This window comes from Heterocephalus glaber, unplaced genomic scaffold, assembly GCF_053883595.1.
Source record: "Heterocephalus glaber isolate CG9 unplaced genomic scaffold, H.glaber_assembly_v1.0 deba00001572, whole genome shotgun sequence".
NCBI classification, from domain to species: Eukaryota; Metazoa; Chordata; class Mammalia; order Rodentia; family Bathyergidae; genus Heterocephalus; species Heterocephalus glaber.
The window spans coordinates 7,151,205-7,167,121 of record NW_028258357.1 but is presented as its reverse complement, the minus strand read 5'-3'; the positions used below and the strand labels follow the sequence as shown (position 1 = coordinate 7,167,121).

Here is a 15,917-nt window from a genome sequence, read left to right as displayed (position 1 = left end):
TTTCCCATTTTGAAATAAGGAAGATTTCAATTATCTCTGTTTTTATTGATTACATATATGATTTGTACCATCTATTTGGAATGTTCTTTCCTGCTTGGCTAATTCTAGTACATACAATTTCATCTCAGGCATACAAAATTATTTTTAAGGGACTCTACTAAACTGACATGAGCTGTACTAGAAGACAGATGGTAGAAACCTTTTGGATGCCTGAAATGTTACTGTAACTCCACTGGACATATCTGTCAGGTAAAAGGACCAAATCAAAAGTAGAAGAAAATACGTATTAAGTTCCAGTATTCACAATTGCTTAGCTAGTTTTCTTAGATGTATGTATGTCAGAGACTGACCAACTAAAAAGACAGATTATCAATACAATTATTTTCATAATTCATAAGGACTCTATTTAAGACTCCACTGATTATATCAGGTTTACTCTGTAAAAATATAGTAAAACAGCTAGGTCTATTATGAACAAAATAATTCAGATCATTCTCATACACAGGCATATTTAGTAAAAATTTGATTATTCATGGTATTTGATGACAATGGAAACAAGCACAAACGTAATGAACAACAGTTTTATGCGCCTCAATATAAGGACTGCAAAAACTTCTAGGCCAAATATCAGAAAGGTATAGCCACAGCTATACCACAGAATTACTTGAAAGACTTTAAGCAAACAACTTCACCCCTTAGTAATCCCCCCCAAAAAAACCAAACCCCGACACATACACAAGAAAAACAAGATATAAAACACTTTATGTCCACATCCCACTCTGAGGAATGACCTGATGCAGCAGATTAGCATAGAGCCTTAATAACGATTTTTAAAATTCCTCGGGCAAATTCTACTCTGCAGCCAGGATTGTGATCCACTGAAGTATCAATAAACAGGGTATTACATATCTACAGAATGAACCTACAAAAGACATAACCTTGGAGCATAACACATTTTTTTTGTCATAAAGTCACAGAAACATGGGTGTGTCAAACCCATGTTTATTCTTTAGACTATTTCTATTGATAAATTATTAATTTTAATTTTGAGTTTTATTATATTAAACAATAAATACTTAACAGGAAAAGATATCACAAAATAAAGTATTGCATTTTTAATATTTATTGTTTATAAAAAGCATCAAAATTTTCAACATCGACTTTTTTGGTGTACAAAGTCTAAATAGGAACAACTGCCAAGAAATAAATTCCTATATGAACTACAATGAAAATACCAACAGCACTCTACAAAAAAAAAATCTTTACTTCAATTATCACACCTAAACAAGAAAATAAGGCATCAATAAAATACAATATCAAATATGTAATGAGTGCTTAGAATACACATCAACATTTTCACATCAGCTATTTACTTGGTTACAAAACCTAAAAGATAACATCAGAAATAAAAACCTATGTGAACTACAATGAAAATATCAATAGAACTCTACAATAAATATAATCTTTGCTTCAACTGTTACACACAAGGCAGTCTTCACACATGACACTGCATGTTTTATGCACAGGTATGGCTTACACTGATAAGTATGTATGTTTTGTTTTCCTGTCTTTTCTTGTAGGGAACTGTTGGCATCTTTTTGTTTTTCCTGTTGTCGTAGTAGGTCTTTGGGATACTGAGCTTGCCTGTTCACCTGTCAGCTCACCAGCGTGTTTTATAATTTTGCATAGTTCCCTGGGCAGAATCATTTTGTTTTTCCTCTGCTGTAAATGATCTCTCATGAGTTCCAGTTCCAATCCTCTAAGAAAATTTCTCCATCATATTTTGCACTTGTTACTTTCTTTGCAAAGTATCCAACTATTTATGTCACACATGTTTAGGCTTGGGTAAAACACAACGTTTGGCCAAAGTCTTGTTTCAAGTGACATAATAGTTGCTGCATAACTCATTAACAAAATCTACCCTGCTTTTGGTTTTCATTCTCCAGATTTGGAAGCTTCTCAGTCTTCTAGTCATAAACACATAACTAATATTTTTTTCTTATTAGGTAAGAATAAGGTTTCCTACAGCCTTCCTGATCTCATACATGTCCATTCCCCCAAACTATGCAAGTATCGGTTGTGATTTTAGTCATTGGCACTGGGATTTTGAACTCAAAGTTTAGGAGACCATATTAAAGGACCTCATACAAAGTAGCATATCATGGTGTCAGTGCTGTATTTTGTGATTTTCTTCTCAACTTTGCAGGCTGAAAATTTTAATTTGTTTAGAGCACCCAAAACAAAGAAAAAGTCATTAATATAGAAGAAAATGAATAAAGAGATTATCAACAGACAATTGTGAGATTAGGGAAAAATTATAAATAGTATTTACTTGTCATGAAGTTTCACAGTAAGCCTGGAATTAACACAAAGATCTAATGATTGATGTCATCAAGTAATGATAGCCTGTACTGCTCTGTGTGTGTGTGTTCATGTGCGTTCATGTGTGTGTTCCTATGTTATGTGGATTTTTGTCAGTGTGGAACTTAAATGGACATTTTGGCCTTAGGACATTCTTCTGAGCCATATGAATACTGTCATATTAAGGGTCGTTGTACATCTGTGGACCTCTCAGTATTTAAACCCCATGAGCATAACACTGGGTTTCACGAACACATCCCTTTTCTACTGTAAATTTTTACTTTAGCTGGCTGTGCGTCTCAGTACCTTTCCTTGAGGTTTATAGGCAGCCATCTTTGTGTTTACCCACTGGGTAAGACAAACAGCAAGGTGTGTACACATGTGCAAAAGTGTCAAACTAGGATTTTCATCCATGTGATGCTGTTGAACAGGTTTTCTGTATGTTATCTGAGCGTCACAGAGGGTATAATACACCCACACCACTGTAGGATTTGTTTTTTAAAAAGTTTTCTTTTTATTGTTCTGATAGAAGTAGCCCAGTTCAGTACAATAGCAGATGAAAAACCAGATTTGCAAGTTTTGTAGGTCAAAAGTGAATCCAATTACTCATGCATGGATGATGAAGATGAACCATTACAGTAAAATACATGTTTTCATAATAGAAAAGTGGTGTGGCTCTGTGATGATGTTGGTGATGACTTTTATGTTGGTCCTGTGAGCCAAAGTTCCTGTGACTAAAATGAAGCAAGAATCAACTGTTACAGACACGGGGAATGCAGCCCTCCTTGATTCAGATGACAAAGAAAGCAGCAATGCATATTTGACCAGTCAGAATGTTGCAAAGTGGTCACGTAACCAAATGGAATGACGTAGTGTTAGAACTCAGTCTGAAAATATAGAGAGGATCTTGGCAGGGGTGAAACATATTGGACAGAATGCCGACACTGCCATTCAGTGTTGGAAATTGTAACAGACAAATGATACAAGATGCTTTGAAATATAAAGGCTGAAATACAAGTAAAATGTTCTGTATGCACCAATAGCCATATTAAAAAATATTTTTATTATGACATCTCACTAGCTGAACTGAAAGCATTCATAGGTCTGCTGTACTTAGCAGGGATTTCTGATGGTAATCACAGGAATGTAAAAGACTTACAGAAAGGTGATGGGTCAAACTATGGCATAGAAATTTATGCCCTGGTGGATACAAAGATTAATTATGCTTTCAATGTAGACATTTATCCTGGAACTCAGCCATCAGGTGAGTAATAACCTTATTCATATAGTCATAAACCAAATGATGTGAACAGACTTGTTGTTCCCATCTTCCAAACTAATTGGAATGTGATATCCGACAATTAGTTTACCAGTTTCCAATCAGTGTTAAATTTGCTAATGGAGCACAAGATGACCATCACAAGAACTGTACACAGGAACAAAGCAAAAATCCCAACTGAAATGTTGCAGTTTCAAAACAGAGAATTGTGTAGTACAATCCTTGGCTTTCAGAAAGATTTCTATTGGCCTTACATGTGGCAAAGAAAAGCAAACCAGTGCTGCTGATGTCAACATTGCATTGTGATAGAAATACTGATGCAGAAACTTTGACAAAACAGAAGCCTGAGATGGAAACCAAATGATGACTGAGAAACAAAGTAATAGTGTATTATATATTATGTTTTCATAATGACTTATTTAAAATTTGCCTTTTTACATATCACAAAATGACTTGTTACCTAAAATCTGTATTCTCACCATTTTCATAAAGCTAATATATGACAACATTAGAAGCCAATCTATGATTCTAAGTTTGACAAGATTTTAATCCTAAATAATCAGTTTAACACTGACCTTCAAAATAAAGTTACAGGAAAACGAACAAGACATTTGGGTTTTGTTCAACAGTTATTACCAAAATAACTACTAGGTAAGAGACATACCACTTCAAATTTTTAATAACTACTTTTTTTCCTCTTACAGGGAAATTGGCAATATATATACTTAATATTTTTATCCATAATGTCTAATCTATTTATATTGAAGTTATGATATTTTTAAGTGGTTAAATATATCAGTCATCTCTTGTGATTGACTCACAAAACAGAAAAAAGAAAACTTACTAAGAGACTTGTATTTCATTTACTGCTCTCCCTAAATATTCGATTTTTACATACACATATTCTTTTTTAAAAAGCCAACATATCAACCAAGGAAAGAAGCACTGCTTTAAAGATAATTACAACTTTAACTTTCTGTCCAATTTATTACAAATAAATTGTGTTTCATATAATAAGTACTTACCTCGGACATAGGGGTTCCCCAGAAATCATTCTGAAATAAAGTTTTTAAAGGTGTAGATGGATGCAGATCTTTATTATCCAGTATTGCTGAAACATCATCAAAAACAAAACCACAGAATAGGCTGTTCCAGTAGCAGGCAATAACCACACCTACTATTAAGGTTACTTCTTTGAGGTTAATATCAGCCATCTTTTCTATAAGTAGTTATGGACAAACACTGGGAGAAAAAAAGGATAATGAAATATATATTTTTAAAATACAATTTTAGTAGATAATTAAAATAAAGGATGTATGTTAACACTTTCAGCAAAAAGCTCAGCATAAATGTCTCTACTTCTAAGAAGCATTAGCTAAATACTTCGCCATATTCCAAAGGCAAAATTAACTCTCAATTGCTCCTTCAAATGTGTTTTCATACCCTTATTACAGTCCTTGAATATATCACTTAATCTTTGAACCTATATCATTAGCTATGGAGATAATGAACTGCTGATCAACTGTCAGAGTTCAGGTTACCTGACAAGCAAACATAGTACTGTAAGCAACTACTCTAAGAAACTCAAAGCAACATGCTGCAGGACATGAGTCTTTTTGGGAAAACAAATACTGTATAGGCTATATTAATCTACTACATTCATGATAATTTGTTAGTGCAGCAACAAGAAACTAATATGTACTTCACAAAGCCAGAAAATATGAGCGCTGACATTTACCTGTGCAGTTATGGCCAGATCAAAGAATATGAAATAAAATAAAAATTCTGTTCAGCAGTAAAAAGTCCTACCCATGTAAGGACAGTGGGTGCAGATTTAAAATCAAATGTACAATTTATATAAAAATGCATATAAAAAGAATATATATGAGAAAGAATGAAAGTATCTTTATAATCAGATAGGAAGACCACAGAATGAATGACATAAAAAAAAAATACTCTATAACCCCATCCAAAAAAGCAGGAGGGAAATCAGCTGTACTCTTTAGAAATATAGTCCTCAGCTAAAAGAAAAATTATGTAAGGGCTCATCTTGAATCCAGAAGTGATTATCATCTTGGAATGGTACAGACTTCCACATTCTTACTAATACAAAAAATAAAAAAACCCAAGAAAAATAAATAAATAAATTTATGGTGCCTGCATAAAGAATGGAGACAGTGTACAACTATTTGCCTTAGCTCTTGTCCAGCCCCACACTAAAATCACAATGAAGCATTTCAGACAAAGGAGGGCATAAAGATAAAGACAATTGCAGGGAATATAGTAAATTTTGGAAGATGGAAAAGTAAAAGGATTAGTAAGGGACTCAGAGAAGAATAGGAAAGAGAATCCTAATCTAAGACGGGGAAGCTTGATGGCCTGATTATTTCAACTCCCAATATTTGTGCCAGGAGCAATCTCAAAAAAAAAAAAAGAAAAAGAAAAAAAAAAGAAAAAGATCCTGTGCCAAGGATCTTAGACTATAGGGCTAGGAGCAGGTAGATTTGTCAAAGTTTAAACCACTCTCTTAATGGACATAGCTAAATAACCACACCCTTCTACATTAAACCAGAAGCCTAAAGATTCTTCCTCTGGAGTAATTAAGGCACAAGATATTTGAGATGTTACACAAATGAGAACAAAGTTAGCATATTAAACATTAGAGTTAGGTGGGCATAGTGGTGCATGCCTATAATCCTAGCTACAAGGAAGCCTGAGGCCGGATGATCCAAAGTTTGAGAACAGTATGGGCAACTAAGTGGTACCCTATCTCAAAATAAAAATACAAACAAAACAAAAAAGGATGGGATGCAGCTCAGTACTAGGGCACTTGCTTAGTATCAGCGGTTCAATCCTCCATAATTACTAGAGAGAGAGAGAGAGAGACCACACACACACACACACACACACACACACACACACACACACACACGCACAACTGTCTAGACAGTTTAGGTTTAGAACCTCCAGCTCTCTTCAACTAGGGACAGGAAGCTGTAAAATTTTACAATGGAAACAAACACAGGATTCTAAAAAAAACTAGGAATTAAAACAAATTTTTTTTCAACAACACTATGTATCATGGGGGAAACATCCAAAGAGAGTAATGCTTCAAATTTTTGCAGAATACTGATTTTCAACTCTGAATTTTATATTCATAAGCCCAAATTTCCAAAGTGGGAAAGTAGAATAAAAATATTTTAAGTCAGGGTCTTTAAATATTTATTTCCAAAGTCTTTTTAGGAAATAAAGAAAAGAGGGTTCCCAATAAAATGATAAGAGTATACTGAAAAACAGAAAGACAGGGAAATTGGGGAATAGGGTTCAGCATAAGATAGTAACAAAAGAAATCTCCAGAATGACAGCCATGCAAGCAGGTCTGCCAAGCAGTCCACAATGGAGCAGGTTAAGGTATGATGGTCTCAAGAAGGTACAATCAATAGAATAGCTGCTGTATTTAAACACACTGAGATGAAGAATATACTCTTAAATCATGTCCATATATATATATATATATATATGTATGTATATATATATACACACACACACACACACACACACACACGCATATATATATGTTGTAATTTAGAAAAACAAAAACTCAGGCATCCATCGCTGGGCAGATAGAAATCACATTTTGTATACAGGGCAGATACACCATTCCCATAAAGTAACCTCAGATCCTCAACTTAGTAATATCAATTCACTTGAGGTGACAAACTGCTGATTGACCAGATGTTTTAACAATAGGAAAATTTAAAATTAATGGAAGAAAAAGAAGTGAATTGAACCTCTGGCTTTAATGTATTAAAGTTATGCTTGGGAATAACATATATACAAGATATTTTGAGTATTTGCAATGTTTATAGAATCTGATATACTGGAGATGGATATCCTAGTTTCATAAATGTAATTCAAAACATACAATAATGTAGTATAATATTAAATTACTGACTGTGTAATTTCTGGATTTAGGATTCTTAATTGAAAAGTATAAGAATTTAGCTAAGTTTATAAACAGCACTGGAATGTTTATGAGAACTTGAGAGTTGTTTATAGTTTTAAGTTAAATCTATTAGCTTTATGTTCTGGTTTTTATCTAGATGCCTTCACATTTGAAAGGTGACTGGAACATGAGGATACGATAATTATCAGTAGGTTAGTCCACTGATGACAATATTTTACAGCTGACTTGCTGTTAAGAGGGTGGATTTGGTTGGCAGACGTGAGCCACTGGAGGTGTGGCTTGGCTAAGAACCTAGGTTCAATCCCTAGTAAATGAAAAGAAAAAAAAAAAATAAGTCAACTCAAAGTCTGTGTAGATAGTTATGGAACTTCTCCAACTGGGCACAGGATGCTGTAAAATTTTACAACACTAGAAACAAAGATTCTATAACAAAAATAGAAATTAAATCATTTTGTCACCAACATTAGAAATTTTTTCCACACTTCCCTGTTCCTTTCTTTACTCTTTCTGTTTCCTATGCCATCCTGCCTTATAGCTAGCCCAATATGGACTGAAACCTCTACAAACTGTGAGCTGAAATAAACTTGTCCTCCCTTTGGATGTGACTCTTGGGTATTTTGTCCCAGCAGTAAAGAAAGTAACTAAGATACTCTATAAAAGTTACTGAAGTACAGTCATGTACTACATAAACTGTTTTATTTATTTATTTTGGCTTTTTTGAGACAGGGTCTCGCTTTGTAGTTCAGGCTGTTTCTGAACTCACTATGTGGCCTCAAACTCAGCGATCCTCCTGCCTCAGCCTCAGTGCTGGGATTACAGGTGTGCACTACCACACCTGGCTACATAATGTTTTGATCAATGTCAAAGCGCATACAGGATAAAGAACCCTGTAAGATTATACTGTCTAGTGATGGGAGACATTTTAGTTTGTACCCTATAATGTTTGTTCAATAACAAAATAGCCCAGATTCATTTCTCAGAACACTTTCCCAACACTGTGTTGTATAATAGTATTGAGAAAGTTTGACTTAAACTAGGGATACAAAGTATTTGAATAAAAATAAATACATTCTAAATATAAATGCAGTTTCAATTTAAGGCAATTTAATCAAGTTTTATATATGTAGCTGATTATAGGAGTTTAGTCCTTTCAACTTGTGTCATCTGTTATTAAAAATGACATATTACTTTATAAACAAGATTTTTAGGTTTAACGAATTCAGTTTATAAAATATTAGTTTAATAAACTTAGACGGATCTAATGATTTCTAAATAGCTAGGTAATACAATTTTTATAGTCCTTTAATTTGTAAAAGTTTCATTCAGTAATTGAAATGCTCAGTTCTAATCTAATGATCAAAATTCTGAACTTGATTCTAACTTCGAAAATTGTTTTCTGCCCCTACTTTGGGGTCAATGCAAATGAGAAGCTGCCTGTCATAGAATAAGGATATTTCCTATTCTCCTTTTTCACCTGGAAATAGCACCTTACATTTCTGTAAAAAATACTTTTTGTATACTAGTTTTTGAGCAGAATAAAGAGGGAATAAAGAAGACCAAAAAAAAAAAAAAAGTGCTTACTTGATCACCATTTTCAAAGTTGAGACTCTCACAGGTGTTTCAGGGACCTTTCAGGAACTGAAACCCAAATCACTAGGGATTGACACCTGGAAATTCCTTTTATCTCTATTTCATCTTCCTCCATCAGAAGATTATTATGCTCTTGGAAACTGCTGATATCCAGCTTTCCTTTGGTGAGGTTGTTTTGTAACCATCACCTCTTTCTCTAATCTTAACTCCCACAAGTGACACTCTGGGGCAAAACTTCAGACAAGTCTCTACAACTGAGTTCCTGAGCATGTCTTTAGAACAAGCACTACTTTTCATATTAAACTCCTCTGGGAAATCTTAAAAAATGTCTTTATTTTTCCCCTTTACAAAGCATTTAAACGAGGAATTTAGGAAGCTTCAAGTAGGTTTAATCAATGAGGTAAAAATATTCACTAACTAGACAGCACATGAAGATGTTTATTTTTTCACGATACCACTGTGATGGTTAGTTTTAAATACTAAGTAATATATTATCTTGCTTAGGCTATGCTGTGGTGGTATTCAATTAAACACAAATTTAGGTGAACAATCAGTTGACCTGAAGGAGATCATTTTCAATAATGTGGATGGATCTCATCCAATCATTTCAATCACCTTAAGAGGCAAACTGAAGAGTCCCTGAAAAGAAGAAATTCTGCCTCAGGACTGCAGCATCAGGTCTTGCTAAACAGTTTCCAGCCTGGCAATGTGATTTGGACTTAATAGCCTTATAATTCATGTAAATTCTTTTGTGTAAACATCTTTATTTGATACAGATATATGTTCTGTTGTTCTGTATCCTTCATGTACTTATAATAATCCAATTGATTAAAGCTGGATATTTACAGAGTAGAGGTATTAGCTTTGAAAACCAGTCTCTGCTACTTATAGCCACATCCCTTTATAGGTTAGTCTGGGCTTCTTTAAATGGTGATCATAGGGCAGCAGGAGGGCAAGACCCAATGCACAAGCCTTTACTGTTTATAACCAGTTTACTGTTTTTTTAAAAATTATCGAGCTGTGTGAGAAAGCATCCAGAAGCAATGTGGGAAGGGTTGCATAGAAGGACCAGAATAACAGAAATTTTAAAAGATTCTCCAAGGGACTATAATATGAAAGAAAGGGTGACAGACAGTCCTAGTATATGTCATAAGCTCAGTTGTGGAGACATCTCAGGCTGTGTCCAAGAATCATCTGAAAGCAACAGAGGGAGGAGGAAAAGGGTTACACAGGGTATTGATGAAGGGAGACATGAATTCACTGGGGGTTACAATTATGTAGCAATGTAGTAGGCCACTGCTGTTAGTTGTAAAAACTTCTAGTTTTTTCTAGGTACACAAGCACACTTGCAGATGCATATAGTCAAAGTGGATGGGATGACTGATTCATATTTGCTAATAAAAATGTGTCTTTATAAAGTTCAAATGCAACTGAAGACCACTCATCAGGTACATTACAGAGACATAAAATACAATTCCTTCAAATACAAATGTACTGAGTGGCCATTTTTTGGAATAATCTAACAGTGGAAAAGAAACCCATGGAAAAATGGGTTTTAAAATTTTATATGAATTTGGAAATATTTAGCCTAGGAAGTCCTCCCAGTTCAGTTTCCTGGGAAATTTTCATTGTGCTTATACCTTCACAATTTCCATATGATTACATCATCTTTTACAATAGGAGAAATCTACCATATTTTACTGTTTTGAAGTTTGTGATAAGAAACAGGAAGATCTTTTGCAAATGGGAAGATCAAGAGAAGGAAGGAGGAGGAAGGGATGGGTGGGAAAGGAGACCTAAAAATAATTCAGATTTGTTTTTTACATGTACCAACTCCCCACAATGAATGTAATCATGATGTACTGTGAATATGTCCAAATAAAAAGAGGTCATTGAAAAACATAAAATAAAATGAAGCATTAAAAAAAGTTTGTACAACGTCGGCCAGCTGTTTGCAAAATCTGTATTCATCTTGACTCCTACTAATTTTTCTAGTCTCTTCATGTTGAAGGAAGACAAGTAGCTGCTTGTTGCACACTCATTTCCCCGAAAGCAAGGCCAAACAAAACCTTTACTATACACAGTAGATAATAAATTTCTAATGGTCATGCGTTATTTTAGACACTGGAAAACTAAACTACCATTCATTTTCTTGATAAGCCAGAAAAAAAAGAAGTACCGTTTAAGGATATAAATTGGTACAAATAACAGAGGTAGTAATTATAAAAGGTGAGGCTATTCTAGGTGGTGATTTTAGCTTGACAAAACTGTTCATAAAAGGTAAGAAATAAAGCAAGTCCAGGGAAGCGATCCTGTAACAAGGATACTTATAAAACCGTCACAAATTCATCTCTCAATGAAAATCTGCAACAAATAATAGTGTTTGAATTATTTTCCTCAAAATTGTAGGACTTGAGTTAAATTTCCAGATTCACAGATACTGATTACAAAGCCTAAAGAGCTAGACTCTGGGGAGCTTATTTTCTGGTATAAACCCAGGGTCTAGCACAATGTATGGGCTCAATAATATTGGTAGGATGAGTTAAAGAATAAAATTTAAGCAATTCTTGTCTTGAGTCAGGACTTCATCAGTTATTGGAAAATTACTTATCTTCTCTGTATTCTCATTTTTGAAAAATGAGAATAAAATTTACCATCAGACTATCTTGGACTGCTAAGAATATAAATATGAACAAGAAGGTGAGGCAGAGGTAGAAAAGTTCAATACAAACAAAACTAAGTAAACAGAAGATAAATGAAAAAACAAGAAGAAAAAAAAATGCTGCAGTTAAAAAAAAACCAAACTCTTAATATGAAATATGCAGCAGTAAAATCGTATTGTATATGACATATATGTGCTGAAGAAATACTAAAATTTACCTTTGACAATCTCTGCTAAATTAGTAATCGAAAACACCGATTGTGAAAAACACTTAAAATCTTGAATAAGCAGTTATAAAATTTGAATTTGAAAATATTTAATAAAACAGAAAGACTGAAGAGCAAGTACTTCGCTGTTACTGGTTTGGAGAGTGTCTGAGGAGGCAGTACAGCAGACCTCCATCCAGTCAGAAAGATCTGTGTTCCAGCACATTAAGTCAATTTCCTAGCTTCGATGGAAAAAAAAATCAGGACCTATTTTACTGGATTGTTGTGAAGAATAAATGAAATAAATAAATAAAGAATAAATAAATTATGCCAAATAATCTTTCAGAAAAGGAATAAACACAACAATCGTTCCCGCAAATCTGATGTCTTTCATGTCCCAAAATCAGTACGTTTTTATTTTCTACTGAGCTGTACCTTTAAAAAAGTATTTTCAAAAGGAAAATTTACTGTCAATTAGAATAAAAAGTGTACTTAGAAAAAGATGAGAGGGACCGGTCCACATAGCTGGAAATGTCATTTAGACTGTACACCTACAGCATCTTAGCAAAGTTACTTAGTGGTGTATCATCATAGTCCAGCAGCTGGGAGAGGCCAGAGGAGCAAAAACTGCCTGAACAAACAGTGGTTAACCCTTGAGGAGTCTTTCTCAGGAGGGCCACCTGGGTAACCAAGGCGGTGACAGCAGCAAGACTGCTGAGTCCCGTGGGTCCTTTTCCATGCCTTGTTTCGACAGCCTTCTCTCTATGCTAGCTCCTCAACCTGCCAGCACTTCAGTCCGCGGAGGCAAAGGTGCAACTCAGCAGTGCTAAGGCGGGCGGGGTCCAAGAAGCGGCTCTTCTCGAGTCTCCACTCGCCCCTAAACCCCGATCTCGGCCAAGATACCAAGCCAGACTCTGGTATCAATGCAGATGAAAACTTTCCCCCCTCCTTGTGCAAAGCAATACCTGGGAGCCCCTTGCACAGTCTGAAGAGAAGGCGAGGTCCTCCCACCTCTCCAGAACTGGGCCAGGCCCTCCAGGGCTAAGGGCTGGAGGTTCGCGGAGACGTGACTACACCCCTGAGTTCCTCCGCAGCCCCGGACCCACACCCCGACCTCACCTGGGAACGGATCCTTCGGCGGGTGGCTCAGGGAAACCTCTGGAAGGGCGGCCCAGCGAGTGACACCACCGAAGCCGCAGTCATGTTCTATCTCTTTTCCAGCTACCAGCACAAGCGGGCCTCGGCCACTGCGCCTCGCGCCTCTCAGCCCTCGCTCAGCCTCTCCCGAAGAGGCGCAGCCTCCCGCATTGCACGCCGGGAACGCCCTCCCTCCTTCCTCAGGGACTCCAGTTCCCAGCATGCACAGCCGCAAGGTGTAATTGCACTCTGGGAATTCGAGTTCTTCCCTCACGCCTTTTCTTCGTCTTTAATTCTGAGTTCAGAACTCCGAGGGGGATTGTAAACGTAAAGCACCACTCATAGTCGTGAAATGTGGCCTTTCCTGGCATCCGGGCCTTATTCGGCTTTGGCTGGGTGGGGAATGGTGTCGCCTAGCAGCTGCCGCCGCTTTTACTAGCTCTCGATTTGGCGGGACCCAGAGTCAGCATGGAGCTGTCCTAGGGAACGGCCAGGAGAGCGGGCAGGGCGCAGCGTGGTGGTTGCAACAGATGTGGGACTGCCGCTTGTTGCCAGGCTTGGTCTAGGTGGGTAAGCTGCGTGGACTGCGAGTCTTTGCTCTCCCGGGTGCTTAGCCGGAGTAGCCCCAGGGCCTATACGCAGCCTTACCGCCACTTTTCCCTCCGTACCGCAATCCGCGTTCTGCTTCAGCTGGGCTTCCTAGGCAAAACTTTATTAATTTCCATCATCTACTTGCACACTTACAAAAAAATAAAACAGTTCCTGTTTCTGAGAATCAGGCGTCATCCATCCAGATTCCCCAGTGCTTGGGCACTATCTGGTGTTTGCGCGCGGACTTAGAAGCTTAGTTTTGACCTGTGTAGATTTTGGCAAAGAAGTCGCCCTATTTTATTTAGCTGGTCCAGTATGATGGCTTGTGCCGAATGGTATAATTTTGATCAAGGCTACTTTGCCCACGTTTCTGTCTTGCGCTTAAGGAGCCATAACCCTTTGCTAACCTCTTAGAAAGTTATAATGATACTGTAAACACAGTAATGTTTACCTTCAGAACGCTGATACTTACCTGTTTTGTTACAGGAGGTGGCGCACAGTAAAAGGATTCAAGATGCCACCTAATATAAACTTCAAAGAACTAATCAAAGTTGATCCAGATGAACTGCCTCGTCAGGAAGAATTGGCAGATAATTTATTGATTTCCTTATCCAAGGTACTTGATTGACAAGTTATATATATATTTGTATGTATTTGCAACTGTGATTGAGTTACCTCTGAAATCGTTGAAAAATACTACTGGAGGAGTTCTTACATTTTGCTTAAAGATTATAAAATAGTTGCTTTTTTTGTTTACTTAGGTGGAAGCAAATGACCTAAAAAATGAAGATCAAGAAAATGTGATACATCTTTTCAGGATTACTCAGTCATTAATGAAGGTTTGTATGCGGTAGATTTTAATAGTAAGTTTGAGTCTTAGAGAAAATGTAAGAATATGTTTTTATGTAAGGTAATCTCTGTGAAAGTACTTGGTAATACCTAGATTACCTCTCAAGAGGTAACTTCAGGTGTGGATTGAGAATTGTAGTGTGCAAAACCTAGTTTCTGCTGTAAAATTCCTAAAAGAAATGTGTAGAGGAATACAATAGGTATGTTTAAAAATAGCAGAAAGAGACATATCCTCAGTCCAAATAATTGCAAACCATGGTTGCTATAAAGATTCCAGGATGGGGAGGGAGGAGTGATTTAAACCAAGTGAGAAGTCTCCATAAAGAAGGAAGATTAAGCAGTAGTTTTGGATTAAGTGCAAAGCACTGGTAAGATGCAAAAGGATTTTCTAGGGTCAGTGGTTATCATAAATGTTAGGAATAGGGATATTAGGACTTACTCTTTGCATTTGAACGAACAAGTACAGAAATTTTATAGCAGGTTGTAGACGAAAAGTAATGTTGAATAAGTAGTTTGAGATAGACCACAAAGAGCCTTAAAGGTGTATTTTATGCTCGCCTCAACTGAGAAGCCAATAAAGATTTTTGAACCATAGTTTATATATACAAAATATGCAAATCTGGGTATGTTACCTAAGACAAATCGAAGGGAATTGTGGCTGATTATCTGTAACACTGTGAAGAAGTTGAAACATTAATTTATAGACTAGTATATTAATTGCAAGAGAAAAAAGAGGTGCTGTAGTGAAAAACTCTAGAAGTCATTTCTAGAAGTACTAGAAATGCAGGATATAAAATTTGAGGAAAAAAGAATCAGTGTTTCAAACTATTGCAGATCTAGAAATTATAGCCCTAAGTTTGAAAAATCATTCATTTATTTATTAATTCAGCAAATAATTACTGAATGTTTCCTTGTGACACCATTGCTGTTGTTAAGATTGGCATAACAAGTAAAACGATTTTTATTTTTAATGCTCGCGTGAAAGTATAAAGGTGTATTATCAGAGCTGCGATCAATACGCCGACTGCCTAGAAAGGGGGACGGCGAGGGCTAAAGAAAAAAAAAAAAACAGAGACTTTCAAAGTATATGGGGTCCGGGAGGTCAGTGCCTCAGAGCAGGCAAAGACAAAGACTCTCTGACCTGGCCACTATTTACTGGGTACACAAAATATTTGGAGGGAAAATCAGGTGACTTAGTGGGCAGAGGTAATCCTAGGTAGATGAGAATTTTATGCTGATGAAGATCTTAGGTCACAAGGTTCTTATGTTTAGGAG

General features: G+C 36.2%; 2 protein-coding genes across 7 annotated transcripts in view; one reads left to right on the top strand and one right to left on the bottom strand.

Annotated features, from left to right (window-relative positions):
- Positions 1-13,389, bottom strand: part of Tmtc3 (transmembrane O-mannosyltransferase targeting cadherins 3) — a 66,786-nt gene extending 53,397 nt beyond the window's left edge. For all 3 annotated transcript variants that reach the window (XR_002390148.2, XR_015443507.1, XM_004867541.3), the window contains exons 1-2: positions 13,185-13,389; positions 4,666-4,882 (exon numbers count right to left, since the gene is read on the bottom strand). Coding sequence is in view for 1 of the 3 variants with exons in the window: in XM_004867541.3 (XP_004867598.1) it covers positions 4,666-4,854 (189 nt within the window). In the remaining 2 variants the exon portion in view is untranslated. The remainder of the gene's footprint in view (positions 1-4,665; positions 4,883-13,184) is intronic.
- An 85-nt stretch (positions 13,390-13,474) lies between these two features.
- Positions 13,475-15,917, top strand: part of Cep290 (centrosomal protein 290) — an 84,260-nt gene continuing 81,817 nt past the window's right edge. For all 4 annotated transcript variants that reach the window (XR_002390147.2, XM_013066571.3, XM_087192573.1 and 1 more), the window contains exons 1-3: positions 13,475-13,768; positions 14,280-14,409; positions 14,555-14,632. Coding sequence is in view for 3 of the 4 variants with exons in the window: in XM_013066571.3 (XP_012922025.2) it covers positions 14,308-14,409; positions 14,555-14,632 (180 nt within the window). In the remaining variant the exon portion in view is untranslated. The remainder of the gene's footprint in view (positions 13,769-14,279; positions 14,410-14,554; positions 14,633-15,917) is intronic.